General features: G+C 36.0%; 3 protein-coding genes across 8 annotated transcripts in view; 2 read left to right on the forward strand and 1 right to left on the reverse strand.

The window, feature by feature from the left end:
- Positions 1 to 25,342, forward strand: part of LOC131430992 (serine-rich adhesin for platelets) — a 371,249-nt gene that overhangs the window by 117,680 nt on the left and 228,227 nt on the right. The window lies entirely within an intron of this gene.
- On the forward strand, positions 4,550 to 6,430 carry LOC131430993 (uncharacterized). Its single transcript, XM_058596337.1, has 3 exons — positions 4,550 to 4,652; positions 4,720 to 6,024; positions 6,091 to 6,430. Exons 1-3 carry the CDS (start codon positions 4,608 to 4,610, stop codon positions 6,295 to 6,297), a joined length of 1,557 nt encoding a protein of 518 aa, XP_058452320.1. The 5' UTR covers positions 4,550 to 4,607; the 3' UTR covers positions 6,298 to 6,430.
- Positions 13,548 to 15,382, reverse strand: LOC131430994 (uncharacterized). The gene is made up of 3 exons (XM_058596338.1): positions 15,263 to 15,382; positions 13,883 to 15,196; positions 13,548 to 13,821 (listed from the first exon to the last, which is right to left on the reverse strand). Exons 1-3 carry the CDS (start codon positions 15,305 to 15,307, stop codon positions 13,627 to 13,629), a joined length of 1,554 nt encoding a protein of 517 aa, XP_058452321.1. The 5' UTR covers positions 15,308 to 15,382; the 3' UTR covers positions 13,548 to 13,626.

The following is a 25,342-nucleotide window of genomic DNA, read 5'->3' on the forward strand; positions in this document are numbered from 1 at the left end:
ATGGGCTGGGCATGTCATAAGGATGTCGGACGACAGCCCAGTGAAAATGGTTCTTGAATCTAATCCGACTGGTACAAGAAGAAGAAGAGGAGCGCAGCGAGCAAGGTGGATCGATCAAGTGGAGGGTGATCTCAGAAGCATCCGTGCTTTGAGTGGCTGGCGACGAGCAGCCATGGACCGAGTTATGTGGAGACGTATGCTTAATACAGCAAAGGACACCCCAGGCCTATAGCTGTTAGGTAAGGTAGGTAAGTAAGTTACAATTCAGATTGAAATCCAAACATAGACCACCCTAATGATCTTTTTCATCAATAGATGCGCCAACAACTTTTGTGAGGACACCAACTGCAAAAAAATAATATTTGAAAGCGAAAATATTTTTGTCTCGCTGATTTCCCGTTTTGGACCAGTGTGCACTGGTTTCGGCGATGCAGGCAAAGACACAGTGGCAGCGGCTGAATAAGATGGTCAACTCGATTTTCCCGGCGAATCGCGACGTGGCGGTGGTGATGGACGACGAGACCTATCTCACCCTGGATGGCAACGTCTCGCAGGGCACTTCGTATTTCACTTCTCCCACGAAGGCAGTGAGCTTTGAGGTGAAGTTCAATTCACACCCTAAGTTCCCCAAAAGGTCAACAGTGGCTGACAATCAGCGAGAAGAGATGTTAAAGCCGTTCTTCTTTCGCTCTGGACTAGCCGTAAACGGGGAAACTTATTGTACGAAATGCTAAAAAATAAAATAAGGGCGAAAACGGAGGATCTTGCGTCGTCCCACTACTCGAAGCGATTGTTGGAAGAGATGGAGCGGCTATATATTGATATGGTACTCAAATCGGCGAATCCGCCCTGTGTCTCCCAGCTGCTCTCCCCATCGAGAACCTCCTGGGTCAACCTGAAGCATAAAATCTACTCCAACAATTTTGTCGCGAAAACTGAGGAAGACTTAAAAAATAAATTGAATAAAGAACTCAAAAACATGCCTACACGCTTGTTTTCGTCCGCCATTGCAAATGTTCCGGTTAACTGCTGAAAGGTCAAGGATTTTTTTTGCAAGTAAGCTTAAATAATTATCTTCCATGGGAAATTTATCAAAAATAATTGTCTGTCTTTTTTTATCACCGCACAGTGGTCCAAAATTGCTATTTGGCAGTCTTATCGTTAACTTTTCCTTGTTGGTGTATTCGGCAAAGTTGTAGAGCCCATTGTCGAGGTTTTACGGAAATGAACGACCATGATTCCAGCACGTGTGTGAAGACAAACAGAAAAATTAACTTTTTACTGGAGGCAGATAGAGAGTTTCCGTCTTCGAGAATATTGTAGCCATAATAATTTCTAGTAACTTTGCCGAAGAATATGTTTCGCTAACTATAACCGTTAACTCATTATTTGATAGTATTACTAAAAGGTTTCAAAAAGCAGTTTTCTCATTCTAACTTTTTTCTTATTAACTCTAGAGAACTGGTATGTTCAATAAAGTGTTAGATTTTGTATAAATACGTAAAATTGTAGAGAACTTCAAAGCTCTATGACAATTTTTGAAATAGTTATGGATAGTTTTATATTAAAAATGGTTATATTTCGTACTTAATTATTTCAGAAGGTTGCAAAAAGTTGAAGATCAAACCGTTCTAGTTTGAAAATACTTAAAATTTACATCGAAACCTTAAAGAAATAATTTGTATCCGATAGTATCCTAGGATTCTATGAGCGAATGTTTATCTGATGCACATGAGATTTATAGGCTTTACGTATTTAAGTATTTTCTTAAATATTAATAAAACGAAAGTAGTATAAGATATATAGGTGCAACAAACTCTATTTCATCTTTTGAATAGATTAAACTAAAACTTTTATGATGAATGCTTAGAATTGTCATTGTATCTTAACAACCTTCTTGCATCCGGTAAAAAATTTTCTATAATTTTCTCCAGTTAGTTACTACGAAATCAAAAGACAAAAGAAATCGTATGAATGCATCTTTTTTGGTTAAAAATTTCTACGATTTTTTTGTTTGATAATAAAATTCAAAGTTCTTGTTATGAAACTCTTGTTTTTTTTTTCGAGAAAGTTTGTATCGGAAATGATTTAATCACTTGCGAACTACATTGTATAGACAGTAACAAACATGTAATAGTGCAAGTTGTAGCCAGTTTAGTAAGAGTAGGTATCGAATTTAGGAAAGTTCTTTCAATGGCCAGATGTAATGGCTTGAGTAATGCTTCCGTAACATTAGAGTGTTATATATGAAATACGCATATTACATTTCGAAAAGAAATGACTAACACATTGATCAATAAGTCCCGAGACTAAAGCAGAGATGGCGCTCGTAGTAAACCAGTAACCACGTCTTTCTAGAGTACTAACCTTTGCTTGAAACGGGTCAAAATTTTAAGTCGATCCGACCAGAAACAGCTGAGTTATCGAGGTTGGAGTAAAGTCGTTTTGTAGTTTGTTTAAAAAATGGAAAAAACCGAGTTTCGTGTTTTGATAAAACATTGTTTTTTAATGGGTAAAAACACCGTGCCAGCGAAACAATGGATTGAAAAATGATATCCGGACTCTTGTCCATCAGAAGCAACGATTTGTCGGTGGTTCGCCGAGTTTAAACGTGGTCTCACCGACACAAATGACGCGAAACGCTCGGGTAGACCTGTGGAAGCCGTTACACCGGAAAATGTGAGTGAAGTGACAAAAATTATAGTGAAAGATCGTAAAGTGAAGCTCCATGAGATTGCTGAGATGACACAGATATCATATGGAAGTGTATTTACTATCCTTCATGAAAAATTGAGCATGAAAAAGGTTTTTTCCAAGTGGGTGTCGCGATTGCTTTTGATGGAACAAAAACAGCAACGAGTCACCCTGCCACAAGTCGATGAAAACAATGGCGAAATTGAACGAATTGGGCTTTGATCTGCTTCCCCACACCCCATACTCGCCAGATTTAGCCCCCAGTGACTACTGGCTCTTTGTTGATCTTAAAAAAAATGCTCCAGGGAAAAAGATTTGGCTCAAATGAGGAGGTCATCGCTGAAACTGAAGCTTATTTTGAAGCGAAAGATAAATTTTTTTATAAACATGGTATTGAAAAATTGGAAAAGCTTTGGAACCATTGTATCACCCTGAAAGGTGATTATGTTGATGAATAAAAAAAAATTTTGCAAAAAAAATGTTGTTTCCATTGTTAGTCTCGGGACTTATTGATCCATGTTATATTCAAAGGCACGTTGACTTTCTGAAGAAGAACAAAAATCTCGTAACATAGTGCACTTTATTGTAAAAATCATACAAAAAATCATGGAGAAGGCTACTTAATAAAGATGAATTCATAACAGTAGTTGTAGAATTCATACTTGTAGATAAAATAATTAAGGAAATGAAATAGAGTTTGTTGAACTTAAATATCTTATCTTACGTTCGTTTTATTTATGTTTAAGAAAATACTTAAATACGTAAAGTCTATAAATCTCATGTACATCAGATATACATTCGCTCTTAGAATTCTATGATACTATCGAATACAAACCATTTCATGGAAGTTTTGATGTAAATTTAAAGAACTTTCAAACTAGAGTGGTTTGATCAGTAACTTTTTATAACCTTCTGAAATAATTAAGTACGAAATTTGTCCATTTTTAATATAAAACTATCCATCAAAAATTATCATAGAGCTTTGAAGTACTATACAATTTTACGTATTTATACAAAATCTAATACTTTGTCGAACATACCAGTTCTCTAGAGTTAATGGAAAAAAGTTAGAATCAGAAAACTGATTTTTTGAAACCTTTTAGTAATACTATCGAATAATGAGTTAACGGTTATAGTTAGCGAAATATATTCTTCAGCAAAGTTACTAGAAATTATGATGGCTACATTATTGTCGAAGACGAAAACTCTCTATCTGCCTTTAGTAAAAAGTTAATTTTTCTGTTTGTCCACTCCGAGTTTTTTTCAGCGCTGATGGTGCGAAAAACTCGGTGAGGAATATCGGCGGCAACCAAATGGATTTTATTCCGGATCCGGCATTCCAATACATGCACACACCTGCAGCTCAGTCATCGCCGATGAAGAAAAAAAAAACGTCCCGGATCGTCCCGGCTGTTTCGGAATAGTGCGAATAAACTTTAAGGTTGCCAAATAATTAATGGCATGAAATTTCACTTTTGAACCACTGTGCACCGTCCGATAAAAAATTCATTTTTTAATGCTAACGTTATTATGTTTTTAATGCTAACGTTATTATGTGTTCTTAGTTACACCAATTCGGATTATACGTGTCAGGCGAAAATTCAAATTTAAAATTCTTCGCAAATTTTACGGATGTAGTAATTATTAAAACCGTGACAGTGTTATTATAAAGGAGTACAACACCTATTCATTATTGCACGACAGTAAAACTGAAAACGGCCTGCGACCTTGTAAGTCACCTGTATTTGCGATAGTCAAATGTTCGAAAAGATTGATATTTTTTTTGTCTGTTGCGACTGTTATTAAGTTAATAAAACGTACAGTTGTGTGTTCCATAAATTATGTGTTTGTGTAAAATTTAGCTCGTATATAAGTAGGTCCCGGCGAGTATCACCGTCAAGTATAACGGCAAAATGTGGAAGTTGTGCATCCTAGTAATTGCTGCTTTGGCAACCAGGGTAATATTAGGCGAATTTTTTGTTGTCATACGATATTATATAATATTAGTTTTTTTGAACTTATCAGTTAGCTCAAGCTGAACCGATTCCAAATTGGGGTATCGCAGTCGCAGCTCCCAATTCGGCCATCATCACTAGTGGAATTGCAAGTCTTAATACTGCATTAATCCAGTTGACTGCATCTGTAACATCTGTAACATCTCTGAGTTTATCGACAAATGCAGATTTGTCAAAGGCATCAACATCTCTCATCGGCCTCACAAAATCAATTACAACCTATGCAAATTATTTGAAGACTAATCTAACGGCAGCGAATGCAAACACAAATTCCGTTGATACTGCTTTTTCTGGTGTCACTGCAGGGGTTACGGCTCTAGGCACCTACCTGTCCGAGCCTGCAGTCGATGCGCTGGCTAACTTGACTACGACCTTTAATGGTTCATATGTAGTTTCACTTACTAATGCAATCAATATTTTGGCTACTACTAAATTACCGCAACTAGCGACGTCGCTTACAAATCTCCAAACTGCTATTGGCGTTGCTGTCACGGCAGCGGGAGGTGGTGTAGTGACTTCCGCGAATGTTGCTAAAAATGTATCTACTGCCTTATCTACGGCGGTCAACAATAACCTAACAGCCATCAAATCAAGTCTGGACAGCATTACAACGGCGGTTAAAGGAATTGCTACTGGACTCGTAGCTGCCAACACTTACCTTTCGACAATAAACTCGGCGAATGTGACTGTCAATACAACAAGTCTAAATAGTCTAAAGTTAGTCATTTCGAAGCTCTCAACGGGTATGAATACTACTGTATTGAACTACGTGAACGCTGCTGTGAAAAGTATTAAAACTGATTGGACCAATGCTGTAAGCAAACTGAAACTATTCTCAACGAATGCTACTTTGAACGCATTTGTAACCAATTACACGACATTTGCGTCTAAAAATCTTACTACGGACCTGAATTCTTTGGTTGCAGCGGCTGTAGCTAATGCCAGCCAGGCCCTAAACACCCTAGCTGTGTCACAAACTGGTGCGCTGACTAACACGAGTTCCGCATTACTACAGGCGGCATTGACTTTGGCTAATCAAGTTGCTATTCAAATTGGAGGAGGTGGAACAACATGCAGCAATAAGTACGCATCAGTACTTCCAACGTTAATTGCCTCTATTCCTACGGCATTAACGACTTGTACAACAGCAACAACCAATTTCGTTACAATCGCCGTCACGGAATTGAACTATTTAATGCAAGTCCCGGTAATAGAAAACAATTACTATGCTACTGCTGTTGCATCCTGTTCGAAGTATGCGACATTCGCCAAGGATGACGTCGTGCTTGCCCAAGCTTTATCATGTCTGACGCAGGTTAGTTCCCATCGACTATGAATTATCAAGTTTACAATTTTACTACAATTGAATTATTTCTTACAGAGCTCTTCATATGGATCCCTGGTAAATAGAATTGTAAGTGCTGGGTATGCTCAAGCCATTAGTTACATTACCAGTCTGAACGATCCCAGCAGTGTTCTCGGAGCTGCCGTGACTGCTTGTTACAGTTTCCAGCAACAACAGATAGAGGCTGCTTTGACCCAACTGACCGCAGATATCGCTACGTGTGCTCCTGTTCGTTCAATGTGAAGATTGAGCGGTTCTGTAGAATCCTATCCGCTACCCTGTTACGCGATCCTTACTGTCTCGTCTCTCGTAGTCGTAAAAGAGGCCAAATAAATAAAATAAATAAGATTTGTAATAATAATACAATACAAGTCGAGTCAGATGAGTTTTATTTTGATCATAGTAGAGTCCTTATGGGGAGGATGGGGGGCGGTGGTTCTAACGGAAGATAGCAAAACACTTGTTTTTGTTTTTATTTTTTTATTTAAAGATATATTTCAAAAAATTACTTCAAATGTTTTGCATAATACAAACCGTCATTCGCACAACATATATTACATATTTATTGATATATATATATATATATATATATATATATATATATATATATATATATATATATATATATATATATATATATATATATATATATATATATATATATATATATATATATATATATATATATATTGATAATATTGATGATTATTAAGAAAAATATTCATGAGGAATTAGTAATGAAAATAATTTAAAATTATTAACAAATAAAAATAAGTTCTTAGAATCATTAAAAGTCGGAAATTGTTGATAATAATTATGATTTCAATATTTTATGAATTAAATTCCATCGAAACTTTTAGCATTTACAGTTTCCGACAGGATTTCCCGCAGATTGACCCAATCCCGAACAAAACTCGTCTGTCAGCATAAAATCTGCTGCATGCGAACGTCAGACCTCTCCACAATCGTGGATTGATCCAAATTTTGACAGACTCTTCAATGGACTCAGCATTGAAGAAGGAGAGCAACCGAACGTACGCTGGTGGAGGAAAAGGTAGAAACGAGAGCTGAAAATAGTTTACTAATGCTGCCGAAACTAAGTCTAAAATAATTCAGACTGAAAAGTAAGCAATAGAGTTTTTTTACGGACCTACATAATACAAAAATGACACATGCAAACATTTTTTTTACTTATAAACGTTTTCCGTTGATGCATTTGATGTGTTTCACATATTTGTTATGCTCAACCAACCTACCCCGGTTTAGGGGTTGGTTGGCCGGTTTAATAACTATTACCCTGATTTTTAATCATGAATGAAAAAAATCACATATGTGCACAAAAGGTATATCTTCATGGAAGAGCAAAGCTTATATCAAAAAGTTTAACCAGAAAGAATACAGAAATTCCGAAAGCGAAACTCGGCCAACCAGTCCGGTCTCCCCATATAACACTTTTGAAAATAAAATTTCATTCGTGCGAAATGTCTTTCCGGCGAGCATTTTTTTCAGGTCTGCGAACAGCCAGTAGTCCCTGGGAGCCACATCTGGCGAATACGGCGAATGTAGGAGCTATTCGAAGTACAGTTTAAGGAGGTTGGCCATTGTTTTGATTGACTTGTGACACTTGTCGTTTCTTTGCAATTTCAGCCTTCATACGATCCCATAACGCATTACACTAAGGGCACTTTTTACACGGTGTTTTTTCGCACGATTTTTTTTATACACGGCTTTTTTTTACACGGCATTAACACGGTTTTTATTTACGCGGTTTTCGAAATAACCACGGTTTCTGATGAGAACTTAAAAGGCACTGTCATTTGTTTTTAAAGAATAATTTTAATAAAAGCGAACAGGTTGTCTGGAAGAAAACGATTATCAGAGCTAATTTAAAGTTTGAAAGTTAACTAAAATCATTCATTCAACTATTCACGGGAGTATTGACTGTCGTTCCATAAAATGACTAATCAGTCTTCAGATCTTAAATTCCTGTCGTAAATTACACGACAACGTCTCTTCCGCTCAGTGAAAATCCGTTACGTTAGTATGCACGTAGGTATAATTGCATATATTTGGGCTTGGTTTTTCAACGAATCTTAATAAATTTTACACCCTCGAATTTTGTGAAGTTCGTAGATTGATTCAAAAACGATTGGTAAAGGAAAACCACTGAAAATTTGATTTTTCCCGTTTCAGGTTTTTTTCACGCGCCCAATATGCCCTATTTGCTTTCCAATTTTCTTTCCTTTGGCATGAACGTCGCATAGAAAATATTGAACACTTCAATTTCACCGAGTGATAACTTTGTTGTTAGTCAACCGATTTTCGAAATTTGATCACCGTTGGAAAGGTACTACTTCCAGAAATAGAATGCACTGAAAAAAAAAACGAAAAATAGGGTTGTCTACCCAAATTTATAATGAAAACTGTAGACATATGATCATAGAAAAGGTAAGTCTTTTCACAATGATCGTAAATATCTCGAAATTCAAAGCGATGACCTATATATTTTACACATCATTTGATTGCTAGTGATACCAGCTATAATTTTTTCCCAACTACCATTCCTGCACTATCAAAAGAAAACTTAAAAAAAATCGATGAATTTATAAATATGAATTTTTCATTTTTTTCACATGTTTGTATATAACTCAAAAATTAAAACGATGACATGTACATTTTTCTGCTCCAAAATATTGGAATGATTACCAGAAACAATCTATTGATGAACAAAATTATATATCCGTTCAAAGAATCTCAAGAAATTTGGTACAAATACAGAGACTTTCTATTATTGGGAAAATTTTGCCGAAGAAAATCAAGTCAAAACTTTTAAATTTTATGACATATATTTTTTAATTATTTTAGTTGGAAATTTATTATGATCAAAATTTACAAAAAAAAACGTGCTTAATCCACCTAGCAGTGAGATGATACCTTTTTTATCAATCCGCAAGAGTTTTTTGCATGAATATTCTTCGGTTTTTTAGTTCTCATGAAATTATTTTAATGACCATCGTTTCAAGTGACAATTCAAAGTTCTATTCACTCATAACCCTGTAATGTCGAATGTAATGTGTGACAATCGATTGAACATTCCATGAGATTTCGAAGTAAGTTCCAGTTTAGAGTTTACGATTATTTACGCTTCTTCCAGCGCCGGTATTCAGCATAACCCAAAACGATTCGTATGGCAAAAAAATTAATATGACGAAATTGCAATAGTTTTGAGTCCAACTTTGAAGCTTTTTGGAATTATCATCTTCCTTATCGGCTTGAATTTTAAAAACTCATCCCCCTGTAATTCCAGAATCGGAAATCAGAATTGGATAAAATTCATTAATTTTGCATGGGACCATAAAATCTTTAATTTGAATTTTTAAATTCGGTATTTTTTTTTAAGAAAACGATTGTGCTTTTAAAAACGATTCGATACTGGAACCGGAATTCAAAAATCAGTGTAGCCGAAGTCAGTTAAATTCACCTGAGGAGTTGTTTATTTCACATTTGATTCAAAATGTTTGAAAATCAGTGCAGGCATCTTTGAGAAATTGTAGTGCGAATTAAATTTCCGAATCGAAAACTGAATACCGCTGAAGCTGAAATAAGTTTATTTGGTTATCGACTCTCCAAATCTGCATACCCGATAAACCAGATTAATTTATGTGAAATGGACACTTTTATACTAATCACTCTGTATCCCCAAAACCGGAAGTTGGATCTGACAAAAAAGCAAGATGTTTTATAGAATCTTAAGATCTTTCAAATGAATCTTAGATGGTTCTTGGATTTCATTTGAATCTTAGATCGGTTCAGCCATCTATGAGCAAAATGAGTTAGACTATTTCAATATCGTTTGACATATCATCCTGTAGCTCAGGAACCGGAAGTCGGATCCAGGTGCATGGAACTTTTCGTATGAATCTGCGTTTGTAGAAAATGGTTGAGTCATCTCAGAGAAAATTGAGTGAAATTATTTTCCACACACGCATTTGCTGATCTCGACGAACTGATTCGAATGGTATATTGGTGTTATGTTTTTCCAGCATTCATTACTGTCAGTAGTTTAAATCAGTATAATTATGCAATTGTTTTCAACTCTAAAATGCTGCCATCTTTGCCATCATCTAATTTACATATGTCATATTCAAGCGATTATGTTGCCAAAAACGAACCGTGCTAAAATCGGTCCGAGGCAAGATGACATAAAAAGGATGCTGTACACAGTCTTTTTGGTACTCAGAAACAATTGTATGTAACAGTATAAAAAATCGTGTTTCACGTTGCTCCTAAGCATTGCTTTGTCATACAGTGCTCAAAACTCCTACTATTGGAATAAGGCGAAAAGTCGCTTGCACAAAAATATCGATATCTCCGTTAAAAATGGACGGATTTTAACAATCTATGGCTTGATGGATAGATATTACCGTTGCGGAATCCAAGTCTAAAAACATATTCTGTTTTCAAGGTCAAGTGTGACAGATATTGTCAAAAAACTGAGAATATATATATATATATATATATATATATATATATATATATATATATATATATATATATATATATATATATATATATATATATATATATATATATATATATATATATATATATATATATATATATATATATATATATATATATTACGTTTCTGCAAATCAAATTGAATGTACAATTTTTAAATAATTAAAATGGCTTTATACAATAAGAAATAGAACGTAAATTTATATGAATTTTATATACTAACCCATGGCAAAAGAAACCAACTACAATTTAAAAATAATTTATTGCTTGATTTTTGTTTTACAAGCAATTAAGAACGAAAACTTATATTTCAAATTTTCCTAAACGACATCAATTATAATCAATAGAATATTAAAATTTAAATTTCGCAAACTTAGAATTATTTCGGAATGTATAGAATTCGAAAATTAAAGACTGTCCCAGAAAGCACGGACACACTTTGATTTCGCTGTAAATAATTCACAAGTTTTAGATATTCAAATTTTAATCGATATACTGATAATGTTAGACTACAACAACAGAATACCATTCTTAACATTTGCTACTTAGCCATTGTTGACTAGCTGGCGCACCTTCTTGAGAACGTTCCTCATTAAATTCCGTACAGACTTCTTGGCGACAAGTTTTGACATTTTTTTCAATTTTTTTCGAACTGTTGAATGGTTTCGGCTGCCGAGACATGTTTCCTAAGATGTGCCTTCGTTAATGCCCAAAATTCCTCAATTGGTCGAAGTTGTGTGCAATTTGGTGGATTCATGTCTTTTGGGACGAAAGTGACATTAGGAATAAAGGGACGAATGATTGCCTTGCATTATCTTCGTCTGACATCCAAACTGCCTTCGCTTAAAAACAACGGAGGCCAAACTGAGTATCTGACAACAAACCGTTCGACTCGACCCAAGTGTTGAGACGTCGAAGAATATTTTTTTCGAACAATTTTCTAATGCAGGACAACATTACAATGGGTCTATAAGAGTTGTGATTGGAAGCTGGTTTCCCCGGCTTCTGAATGGTGATTATTTTCACTTGCCTCCAGTCAGGTGGAACAATATTTTGCTCAAGAAACTTGTTGAGCAATTCCTACAAACGTGTTTTCGCGAGGTCGGGCAGATTCTTCACCAAGTTGAATTTAATTCTGTCCAACCCAGGAGCGTTATTGTTACAAGACATGAGTGTTATGGAAAATCCCATAATTGAAAAGGGGCTAACAATGGAACCATTATTTGGAGAAGACTCCCAAATAATGCTCTGCATAGGAACAGAATCTGGACAAATTTTCCTCCAAATATCCTTCGGTTCGAGTATTCCTCAATCTCATTTCCTAAGTTACGATTCCTCATTCGTCTGGCCGTATTCCAAAAAGTGCTCATTGAGGTTTCTCTTGACAAACCTTAGACAAAATGTTTCCAATAGCTACATTGCTTTGCCCGAAGTATGCTCTTGTACTTGATTTCTAAAACCAAGAATTTTTCAAAATTCTGAAAAGTTACTCTTTCTCGTTTTAAAAACGTCTTGAAAGCATTTGTGTTCAGCATCTGAACACTCTTTGTCCCACCAAGGGTTTGAAAGCCTTCTGTTGCTCGATGGACCAAGATATCGTTTGGTTTGGGCTTGTTCTGCGGCCTCCGGAATCGAACAAACGAGGAAGTCATACTTTTCAAGTGGGGGGAGCTCTTTCATTGAGTTCAAGGTACTTGAGGTACTACTTTGGTATTTAATCCAGTCAACATTTTTTGTCAAATCATATGGAATATTCACTGAATTAGCAATGCATTTATTACTGCTAACAGAGATGATGATTGATAAATGATTGCTACCGTGTAAATTAGGAAATACTTTCCAGGTGCAATCTAGTCGAATTGAAGTCGAACAAAGAGATAAATCTAATGCACTTGGACGTGCAGGAGGTCTTGGGATCCGTGTCATGCTACCCATATTTAATACCGTCATGTTGAAATTGTCGCAAATATTGTATATTAAAGATGATTTGCTATCATTGTAAATAGAACCCCACATCATTCCGTGCGAATTGAAATCTCTTAAAATCAAACGTGGAGCAGGAAGGGCTTCGACAGTTTCATCAAGCTGTCGCTGTCCAACTTGAGCTCTTGGAGGAATATATACCGAAGCAATGCAAATGTCATTTCCTTTAATGTTTATTTGACAAGCAACAACTTCTATACTAGAAGTCGAAGGAATGTTTATTCTATAAAAGGAATAACATTTCTTAATTCCTAAAAGAAAAGCACTCCACCATACGTCATTAAAATTTAAGGTTTTGTTTTATGTAAGCCATGTTTCGCACAAAGCAAATACATCACATTGTTGACTATGCAACAAAACATTAAATGAATCAAGTTTTGGCATGATGCTTCGACAATTCCACTGCAGGACAGTGATTGAATCATTTGCGGTGGATGATAAATTATCCATCAAATGATACAAAACCTGAGAGAACTGGCCATTGAGTAGATAACTGTTTCAAAAAAGTTCTAGTTATTGGAAATTGTTTTACAACAGTAACAGAAAAATTTACATTTTTATTGTTTAACTGCTTCAATTGTTTTACTATTTTACTGTTTTATTTTTTAACCGTTAGTGTATGTGGCAATGTAAATCTTCCGAAGGCAAAAATGTTTTCTTAAATCAGGTGAGCGTCGATTTTTTTTTGAAAACTGTTTTTATTTAATATTACTTTACATCTCGACGTTTTTTCTCCTTTCGAGATTCTTCTCCCACTTCTCCGGTATGGTGATTTAAATGATTTCACGTGACACAACTCACGCATGCAAAATTTTGCATAGGAACTGAGCTAAAGCGCTTTGTAAAATTAGTGAGATTTAATGTCTATCTCACTGGTATTCGGCCGATGATGAACGCTCCTACTGAGGACTTTCAATTCAATTTCAAAATTTTCAAATTTTCATTCGTATGAAAATTTTTCGGACTAATCGAGAAAAAAACCACCGATATATTGTTTCCGATGAGTGGTTTTTATTACATAGAAGATTTATAGAGACTACAAATATTCGTATCTCAAATTATAGTGCCTTAGGTACAAGCAGCAATTCCAGCCGATATTGAGGCGATTTGAGCCTGGAAAATACTGCTCTTGAGGTTAATGCAGGTGCTGAGGCGAGTGTTGGCCATGTCAGCTTCCAAGGCTATGAACGCAGAACCTTGATCAAATTCTGGCTGAACGATTGTGGAGTACAAAGTGTTGATAGCATCAGCACTGGTGATCATCTGAAAGAAATAATGTAACATTGCTTCAGCATTACTTAGTTCGAGAGTATGTCGACTTTACCGTTGACAGACAGGAGAGCGCTTGACCGTACACAACGGTGTCCTTTGCAAAGTTGGAGTACGATCCACAGGATGCAATCAGACTGGTTACCGCCAGATGACTACTGAGAGCCAACTGCCCTAGTCGGACAGTGATGTCCATATTTGCCGCCGCTTTGGTTTGTTCAGCGGTTAGACAGGCCGTGAGACCGCTTACTGCCGTGGATAGCGCACTGGTGATGGCACTGGAGTACTTCGAACCACATGCCGGTCCCGTTGTTCCCAATGCCATGATTTGCGACGCCAAGCTCATTGATACGACGTAAGCCGTGCTGGTGTAGTACGAAGAGGCATTTTGTATTACAGTCTGTGTTTGTGTGTAAAGTAGTTGTAAGCCTGCGTTGGTTACATCAACTGCACCGGAAAGGAGTCCGGCTATTGTAGAATTGATTGCGGGTGCAATAGTGGAATTGAAAGTGGCGACCAAGGCGCTTAGAGTAGCATCCTTTACGTAGATCGCCAGTTTCGATGATACCGATTTCAAATCACTGGCGACTGTTTTTATGGTGGTAGACGAATAAGTGATGGCAGTGGTGTTCAGTGTTGTTTGTACCTTTTGGAATGCGCTGAGAGAGGTATTGACTGTTTTTCCGCTGGTGCTTAGACTCGAGTTAACCGTTGCTATGTAGGAATTGGCCGATGCAGCAGCCGTACCAAGTCCCTTCACGTTGGTGGTTATGTTGGCTATCTGTTTTTGGATGATGGTGAAATTTCCACTAATACTGGTCCCTAATGATGCTACCACCAGAGCGTTCGCAACTGCAGCATTAAATGGGACGCCTGTGTTTAAAGCTATAGTTTGAGCGTTGGTTATTGCCAACTGGACGTTGTTGAATTGTGTGACTATTGAACTCAATGTAGTTTGGAGACTCGTAACTTGATCGATCACTTGATTGAGCGCGGGACTAGTCGTTAGCACAGCGGAAATCGTGGTAATGTAGGTATTACCATCGACGCTCAGAAAAGTGTTAAGAGCATCGAAGGAGTTGTATATATTCGTAAACAGTGTATCGATATCAGTTTTTGTATCCGCCAGAGCCACTGTAATATTTCCTTTGACGTAGTTACCAAATACGACCAAATTTTTCACTAAATTCGCAAGATTAGTGGAAATAAGGGTGACGTTTGCATTGGTGTTAGCATTGGTCGTTGGTAGACTGCTTAAGGCTGAACTTAGAGAATTCAACGCAGAAACAAAAGTACTGACACCGGAGGTAATTGCACTCGATGGTGCAAAGGTCATTGAGAAGCCGAAATTCGGCGATGCTTCCGAAATCTGAAAAAAATGGTTGGATGTAAATTTTTGTATCGTTGATCACATCAGGCATCAGTTATGACTTACCCCCGCAAGACACACCAACGCTATCAACACAATAATTTTCGCCATTTTCTGTTAGAATGTGTTACCCGTACAGGACTTACAAGAAAACTGATAGCCCGTACTCTACTTCGCTGTATATATTTAGTGCTGATAAATTGCCACGTTGTGAATTCATGCAATGGTTTTGGTAGTGTTTCCTATCAAGTCTCATTCAATTTACCCGTGTGCTCTGGATCAATCTGATTTGTCCTTCAACCTTAAAAATCTTGTTGACATTCACGAACAAATTACGTACACGTATTTTTCTACTACATCTCAAGATTTCCCATGATGTTACTGCTATCTATGTAACACTCATTCTCCAAGATTTGTTTGAAAATCTGTATTTGCCCAAGACAAATCAGCGGCAACTGTTCTCATATCAGATCGCAATTTTCCCAAAATGATGAGATTATCGAAGCTTGGTCACCTAAAAGTGTCGTTTCATGCAGCATTTTTGTTCCAAACGGTTGGATTTTTCCCGTAATACTGGGATCCTTTAGAAAAACTCATGAACAAAATGACAACATGTTGAAAATTCTTGAATAAGTTCATTTTTAATAACAATTCTCATACCAATAAACTTAATAAAAGATTCGCCATACGACCCACGTTTCTGTATTTCGCAGTATGCAGTTAAGTAAAGAGACTTTTCCACTACAGCTCAAAATTCTAAATGACGTTACTTGTTTCCATGGGCCAATATACTTCTGTTTGATAATCTGTATTTGCTCAATTGGAGGCAAATGTTCTCATACCAATTCGCAATTTTTTTTTACGAATCGACGAGATTGTAGAGGCTAATTCACCCATAAGCGCGGATGGTTCTTACAGTGCTGTATTTAGAATCTTGGTTTTTAGTTCTCTATTCTGTATGTCTCTCTCTCACTCTTTGCGGGTGTGAAAGGTGAACGCGAAACTATTGCAACATAATTGATTTACTGTAAAATCTATATCTATAACACATGGATAAATAAGTCCCGAGACTGAAGCAGAGATGGCGCTCGTAGTAAACCAGTAACCACGTCTTTCTAGAGTACTAACCTTTGCTTGAAACGGGTCAAAATTTTAAGTCGATCCGACCAGAAACAGCTGAGTTATCGAGGTTGGAGTAAAGTCGTTTTGTAGTTTGTTAAAAAAAATGGAAAAAACCGAGTTTCGTGTTTCGATAAAACATTGTTTTTGAATGGGTAAAAGCAAAACGATGGATTGAAAAATGTTTTCCGGACTCTTGTCCATCAAAAGCAACGATTTGTCGGTGGTTCGCCGAGTTTAAACGTGGTCGACACAAATGACGCGGAATGCTCGGGTAGACCTGTGGAAGCCGTTACACCGGAAGATGTGAGTGAAGTGACAAAAATTATAATGAAAGATCGTAAAGTGAAGCTCCGTGAGATTGCTGAGATGACACAGATATCATATGGAAGTGTATTTACTATCCTTCATGAAAAATTGAGTATGAAAAAGGTTTTTTCCAATTGGGTGCCGCGATTGCTTTCGATGGAACAAAAACAGCAATGAACAAAACAATGAAAACAATGGAGAAATTGAACGAATTGGGCTTTGATCTGCTTTCCCACCCCCATACTCGCCAGATTTAGCCCCCAGTGACTACTGGCTCTTTGCTGATCTTAAAAAAAAGCTCCAGAGAAAAAGATTTGGCTCAAATGAGGAGGTCATCGCTGAAACTGAAGCTTATTTTGAAGCGAAAGATAATTTTTTTTATGAACATGGTATTGAAAAATTGGTAAAACGTTGGAACCATTGTATTACCCTAAAAGGTGATGTTGATGAATAAAAAAAAATTTGCAAAAAAATGTTGTTTCCATTGTTAGTGTCGAGACTTATTGATCCATGTGTTATATATATACCTTATGATAAAAAAACCGGAATTTTCATTTTAAAATTCCCGCGCTTGTCCAATCGGTAAACTTTTAGTCTCTCAACTTTGACAAGACTTTTATACACATTCTGTCAAATTTTGACGCATATCGTACGATTAGTTTTTGTTTGGCGTCTATACAAAGAAGTTGAAAAATTTTCGTGTGGCGATTTTTATAATGAATGAAAACTTAGAACAACGGCTCGCCTTCGAGGCGCCATTCGGTCGATTGTTGTGCGGTTTCGACGTCATATTCATAGATCCACACCTCATTACCAGTTATGATGCATTCGATGAATGTGGGGTTACTATCTTCGTTGGAAATCATCTCTTTGGCCACATCAACACGACGCTGTTTTTGAATGAAATTCAGCTTTATTGGCACCAGCCGAGAAGCGACGCGTTTCAAACCCAAAACATCAGTTAAAATGTGTTCGGCTGATCCATAAGAGATGCCCAACAACACAGCAATCTCTCTAATCGGTTCAGAACGATTTTGCAACACGTTTTGCTTCGCCGATTCAATGTTTTCTTCAGTAACAGATGTTGTTGGGCGGCCAGGGATCTCATCATGATCCAAGCTTGTACGACCACCTTTGAAGCGTTTATACCACTCGTATGCCTGTGTTTTTCCTAGACACGATTCACCAAAGCCCTTTTCTAACATTTTCAACGTTTCGGAACACTTAAATCCATTTGCAACACAAAATTTGATGCACGCACGTTGTTCTAAATTTTCATCCATTATAAAAATCGTCACACGAAAATTTTTCAACTTCTTGGTATAGACGCCGAACAAAAACTAATCGGACGATATGCGTCAAAATTTGACAGAATGTGTATAAAAGTGTTGTCAAAGTTGAGAGAATAAAAGTTTACCGATTGGACAAGCGCGAGAATTTTAAAATGAAAATTCCGGTTCTTTTTTTATCATAAGGTAAAAATGGATTTAAGTTTGTATGTTTGTAACGCCATAACTTCGGAACTACTGAACGGATTGCCACCAAACTTGGCACAGATACTTCTTGCTCTTCTGAAAAGGTCATAAGGGTATTTTAATAGAAGAGGGAGCATAGTAAGTGTTTTTATCAGGGGAGGGGGGTCATGAAAACATTTGTCTAATTTGACGAGAATCGATACTTTTTTAAGACCGTAGAAACATTTTGCATATATTTGATATGATTATATGGGGGGTGGATGTAGTAAGTGCCTTTAAAAAAGGGTGGTGTAATGTTTGTAATGGCATAACTCCGGAATTACTGAACGGATTGCTATCAAACTTTGCACATGTACTTCTTGCTCTTCAGAGTTGGTTATAAGAATATTTCCATGGAGGAAGGGAGCGTAGCAAGTGTCCTTAACGAAGATGGCCATAAAAAAAATTATTCAATTTGATGAGAATCGGTACTTTTTGAAGACCATTGACACTTTTTGCACAACTTAGAAATGAATGTTGTTTGTAACGGCATAACTCCGGAACTATTGCACAAATTGCTATAAAATTTGGCACAGTTATTTCTTTCTCTTAAGAAATAGTCATAAAGGTATTATTATAGGGGAGGAAACGTAGTAAGTATCATTAACAGGCTATGAAAAAATTCTTAAAATTTGACAAGAATCGATAATTTTTGAAGATCATGCAAACATTTTCCATACCTTAGATATATATGGGGGTGGATGTAGCAAATGCCTTTAAAAAGGGGGATGTAACGGCATAACTCCGAAACAACTGAACGAATTGCTATCACACTTGGCATAGCTGCTTTTTGCTCTTCAGAGATAGTTGTAAGGGTATGTTTATGAGGGAGGGAGCGTAGCAAGTATACTTAACAAAAGTCATGAAAAAAATTATTTAATTTGACGAGAATCGATACTTTTTGAAGACCATAGATACTTTTTGCGCAACTAAGATATGATTAAATGGGTATTCGTGTGGGGTATATGTAATACGTCCCTTTAAAAAGGGGATGTAATGTTTGTAATGGCATAACTCAGGAACTACTGAACGGATTGCTATAAAATTCGGCACAGATACTTCTTGCTCTTCAGAGATGATCATTAGAACATTTTCAGGGGAAGAGTGTGTGGCAAGTGTCCTTAACATGAGGGGAGGTGGTCAATGACGAAGTTTATATAATTTGAAGAAAATTGACATTTAGACTAGAAGGAGAGGTTTTTGAAAATAAATGTTCATCTCCCATTTTTTGTAAAACAAGGGAGTGGCAAGAATTTCAAGATCGTAGTAGACAGTAATGCTGTTGTTAATTTGAATACAACGCAATTTTCTCTAAATAATATCAAAAGATCTGGTTCCATTTTGCCGGGGAAGTCAAAGAACTAAGGGAAAATAATCTTTGTCGCATATAAACGTGAGTGCATTTGAGTCTCAGCATTACTACGAAACAACTAAATGAATCGCCACCAAGTTTGGCACATGTACCAAATGTGAAACGATATTTTTCGAAAAGCACAGATACTTTCTACACTACTCAGGGTAAAGGTCTGTAGTAAGTTCACTGACAAAAAGGAAGTTAAATCAAAATAGATTATAAGGTTATTTTTTGAGGGTGAGAGAGTGGAGTAAGTGCCCCGAACGTGGAAACTGGAAGGAAAAATTGATCGGGTTTTACGAAAAATTGTACGAGTACAGTATATTTCTAGCAACTAAGCAGGACAACCTCGAGAATTTTTTTCGACCTTCCCTCCACGAAACATTTCCGAGCAACGCCGGGTAATTCAGCTAGTATCAAATAATAATCGAATAGAAGTTAAATTTTTCGATACGTTTAATGAGGACATTTAGTTTAGTTCACATACATTTCAAAAAAACCTGTCTTAATCCACCTAGTGGTGTAATGATGCCTTTCTCATATCAATCATACTATCATACCAATATAATACTGTGGTATTCTTCAAAATTATTTTTCTTCGATTCTTAAAAGAATAATCGAAATAGATTTGTTTGACCGTCTACTGATAAAAACTATCAATTGGAAAAGATTTTAGGTCGATTTAGAAAACTTTTTACGGTTTTTCGCTCTTTTCAGTGATGGTATAAAATTTTTAACACACTTTACCCTATATTTCCGGATCCGGAAGTCGGATCCGAATAAAATCCAGGAATTACGTATGGGAACACAGGAACTTTCATTTGTTCCTAAGTTTGTGAAAATCGGTCGCGCCATCTATGAGAAAAGTTAGAACACATATTTTCATTTTTTTGCACATTTTACCCCATAAAGTTAGTGCAAAAAACGTTACATACACACATACGCACATACACACACACAAACACACACATACACACACCGACATTTTGCGTACTCAGCGAACTGAGTCGAATGGTATATGACACTCGGCCCTCCGGGCCCCGGTTCAAAAGTCGGTTTTCACAGTGATTGCATAACCTTTCTATATGAGAAAGGCAAAAAGGCGAAAAAAAATTTTCTTCGATTCTTAAAAGAATAACCGAAATCGGTTTGTTTGACCGTCTACTGATAAAAACCATCAAATTGGAAAAGATTTGAGGTCGATTTAGAAAATTTTTTAAGGTTTTTCCCCATTTTCAGTTATGGTGTACAATTTTTAACACACTTTACCCTATATTTCCGGATCCGGAAGTCGGATCCGCATGAAATTCAGGAATAACGCATCGGACCACAGGACCTTTCATTTGAACCTAAGTTTGTGAAAATCGGTCGCGCCATCTATGAGAAAAGTTAAAACACATATATTCTTTTTTTTGCACATTTTACCCCATAACTCTCGAACCGGAAGTCGGATCCAAATAATATTCAGGAATTTTGTATAGGACCTCAAGACCTTTCATTTGAATCTGAGTTTGTGAAAATCGATTCAGCCATCTCTGAGAAAAGTTAGTGCACTTATTTTCACAATTTTTTGCACATTTTACCCCATAATTCCGGAACGGGAAGTCGGATCCAAATAATATTCAGGAATTTTGTATGGGACCACAAGACCTTTCATTTGAATCTAAGTTTGTGAAAATCGGTTCAGCCATCTCCGAGAAAAGTTAGTGCAAAAAAACGTTACATACACACATACGCACATACACACACACACATACACACACACATACACACACACACACACACACACACACATACACACACACAGACATTTTGCGTACTCGACGAACTGAGTCGAATGGTATATGACACTCGGCCCTCCGGGCCTCGGTTCAAAAGTCGGTTTTCACAGTGATTGCATAACCTTTCTATATGAGAAAGGCAAAACGCGATCGATTTAATTGAAACGTGAGCTAGTAGTATCAAAATAGGTATTTCTTGTGCAAAAATGTCCATGGAATCGATATATTTACTAATAGAGTAGAGGTGAGAAGATATTAGGGTTATAAAATTTATAAGAATGAATGTGAAATGCTAAGTATTCTTACGATGGAGTAAACTTGGTAGCTTTACTACGTCCGACTAAGGCTGTGAACCATTTCGTGGTTAATTTTAACTTTTGGTTAAAATCTGACACTTGAGTGGTTATTTTGTGTCGAGTAGTTAAATTTAACTAAAACTGCGGCCCATTTCAAAATTTGATGGACGGAAAGTTATTCGGGTTTATTTTCCACTGGAAATAATTTCAACTAAAGAATTTATATTAGAATTTTCATCGCAGGATTTTTTTCAGTGTCGCAAAATAACTATCGATCTGTCAAAAATAACCATGCTCTTGAGCAGGGTTATTTTTGACAACATCAAATTAACCGCTCGAATGTCAGATTTGAACTAGAAGTTAAAATTAACCGCGAAATGGTTCACAGCCTAAGAGAATCGAAGTAAACTATATTTGAAAACAATGACAGAGATATTAGAAATATGGAAAATAAAAATCGAATAGTGATTCAAGAACAGTTGCCGGAGAAAGATGTCTTGTGAAATTGAGACGAATCGCAAAGGATACGACAATAGCGCAGCAGCTCCCGTTATTTTGTAGGTATTCGAAAATTATTTGATAAAACCTATTCTGGGTTTGGAACTTCTTTCTAACAGCAAGTGTAATGTTGTTGCCGACTTATTATTCCGGTTTGTGATAGAAAACACTAAAAACATGACTGTGCGATAGAACACAAATCATGAAACATAAATTCAATTCGTGCGAGAGGACACGATTCGTGTGGATTTATGTTTCGTGCGAGAGGACACGAATGGAAATGGATTTTTGTTTAGATTCATGCGAGAGGACACGATTCGAACGGATTCTCGCTTGAACTCGATCGAGAGAACGTGAATCTGATGACTTACGTTTGAGTTCATGTGAAAATCCACAATTTATTTGAAATTGCTCTGATTTTAGTGCGAATTCTCAAGTTACTAAATGTTCGAATCAAAGAAACGAGTTGGCTCAGGCAGGCTACAAGGTTCAGGAATAACATTATAATTACCTTTTTTTAATAACACTTGAAAGATCACACGATGCGATTGAGTGAATCTCTATGCAGTATCTGGAATAGATTGTTCAGCTACTTCCATTCATACTACTCATTTGGAACTTGTTCTGTACTTCTAAATTGCCAAATATTTGTCGAACATTTTTTAACACCGAGTTCTCGCAGAACTTTGCTTGTTCGTATTGTCAAGTTATTCGAGGTTCCAGCTGTACCTTTAAACAACGAAAAGTTTATGCCAAAATCATTTAAACTTTTAATGGATTTGAAAGTGGATTATTTTAAATACTCTGCAGCTTTTGGTCGACTACTTTTTAGTGGCTTGGGTTGTTTGTATCTATAAAACAAATTATGTTCCAAATAATAATTAGCATGCAAGATTTGATTATAAAAATATGTAACATATTTACTAATAGAGTAGAGGTGTGAAGGTGTAGTGTATATCAGAAGGGTTATAAAATTTATTAGAATGAATGTGAAATGCTAAGTATTCTTACGATTAAGTAAACTTGGTAGCTTTACTACGTTCGACTAAGAGAATCGAAGCTATATTTGAAAACAATGACAGAGATATTAGGAATATGGAAAATAAAAATCGAGTAATGATTGAAGAACAGTTGCCGGAGAAAGATGTCTTGTGAAATTGAGACGAATCGCAAAGGATACGACAATGGTACTCTCGTTATTCACATACACATACAATGATGTATACTGTATTGAATGTAGACTTGTTCTCTAGTTTCGACACTGTGAATGAAGTCAGGTACCGCTATACAATCACACCCGTTGTTTTCTAGGATAGGGGTGTCAATGTTCGGTCATTCAAATAATTACAATTTTTTTGGTAGTTATTTTTATAATTATTATTATTATTATTATTTTATTTGCACGGATCTTTTATATACTACAAATACTAGTGAGACTGGTCGCACAATTCAGATTTGTTAAAAAAATCATCAATTTGAAATTTTCTTGTAGAATAATGAAATGACATAAGAACTTCCTGTTCCGATTGTCAATTTTGTCTACTATTACTGAGTACACTGATATTTGTATAAAGTTGAAATTCCAATCGACGGCTCGCGTTAACCTAGCTTTTTATCCGTATTTCAATCACAAGTCTTACTCTTTTTGTCTGATTCACTTTATTTCAAATTGATTTGAAAAGATATATTTTTTGTATGACTTATACCTTAAATTATCATAAAAAAATGCCCAGCACAAAATTTGGCTAACCCCTAAATGACCAAACCTGCATCGGCCAGAGAATGTCGAAAACACGTTTTCGTTCGGCATGTCAGTAGGGGAAGATGGGGTAAAACCTACCCCTGAAGCAAAATGTACCTCTTGCTTTTCTCAGAAGTTAACAATTTTTTTCACAGAAATTTTAATGAAACTGAAAGTCTATCATGACAGTAGATTACTGTAAAATTTTGAAAGCAATATCTCAATAATGTTTGGAAAAATAACCAAAAATCAATAATGACTCTGTTATGGAAAAATCATCAAAACTATCATCCCATGCTTTTGGGGGAAAAATGACACGAGTTGTGTGGGGCAAAATGGATAATAGGATAAAGAATAATAGTGAGCAACCTTCCATTTGGCAAAACTCTCTTTAGATAAGAAGAACAAGCTTTATGAAAGTGCGTTTTGCCCCATTATTGTCATGTGCTTTGCTCCGTTGTTAAGATCATTCTAACTCTATGTTCAGATACCCGTGACTTCGCGTAATTTAAAATGTATAGTGTTCATGTTTTCTACGATCGGGCGTCACGTCTCCCATTCATTTCAGAAGAATATTTTGAAGGGTTTTGAAAAATAGGATATTTCATATCTTTTTCAATACATACAGTGAGTATTTGTTCGTAATTATGTGAAATAATGATGACGGAAAGTAGTCACACATGAAACTTTCACATTTTATATTCTTTAGTTAAGATATAGCAATATTTCCTTACCCCTAAAGAAATTGAACTACGTAGCAAAATAAAAAGAGTTCCGAAAATAACAGAAACTTTGCGTCTGCTTAGCGGTTAAAATTGAACTGCCGAGTTAAGCATTAGGCTGATGAGTCTAAGACGAAACGTAAAAATAATGAAAAAACGTGCTTTATCTACCTAGCAGAGAGATGCTACCATTTTTTAATAAATCCACATTTTTTTGCTTCATTAATAGTTTTTCTCTCGAGAATTGTGACTAGAATGAATGATCTTCGATTGTTTTATAAAAATAAGTGAACGAAATATTTATTCAAATAATCAGGACAATTTAAGAAAAAATACACATTTTTTTAAATATATTTGGGTGTATGATTACGTTTTTTCACTGGTTGTAGTTGAAGACAGTTACAACTTTTTAGTGTTAAAAATGTATAGATAATCACATTAAATTCAAAGATAATACAGAATTTCCAAAATAAGGATTAACGTGTCACAGTCAAATAATTATGTTCTTTCAAAACCTAATACCAAATGCTAATACCTATTTTTAATATTTATAAAAAATGGTAGGAAAGTTGGAATATTTTTTCAAATTCGTATCGATTGGTTAATTTTTTGTCAAAATTTCTTGTAATTAGGTATAAGTTGTAAAAGATTTCATAAATTGTATCTTCGCTCATTTCAGTTTACCCTAAGAGGCTTCAATACTTGATGCTCGAAGTAGGAACGAGCCCGACGGGTACGGCTCGGTATGGGATTCCGGAAAAAAAATTGTCGGGTCCGGATCGGAAACGGGTGACCATTTTTTATTTCCCACG

The sequence above is a fragment of the Malaya genurostris genome, chromosome 2 (genome assembly GCF_030247185.1).
Source record: "Malaya genurostris strain Urasoe2022 chromosome 2, Malgen_1.1, whole genome shotgun sequence".
In the NCBI taxonomy this organism is placed as follows: Eukaryota; Metazoa; Arthropoda; class Insecta; order Diptera; family Culicidae; genus Malaya; species Malaya genurostris.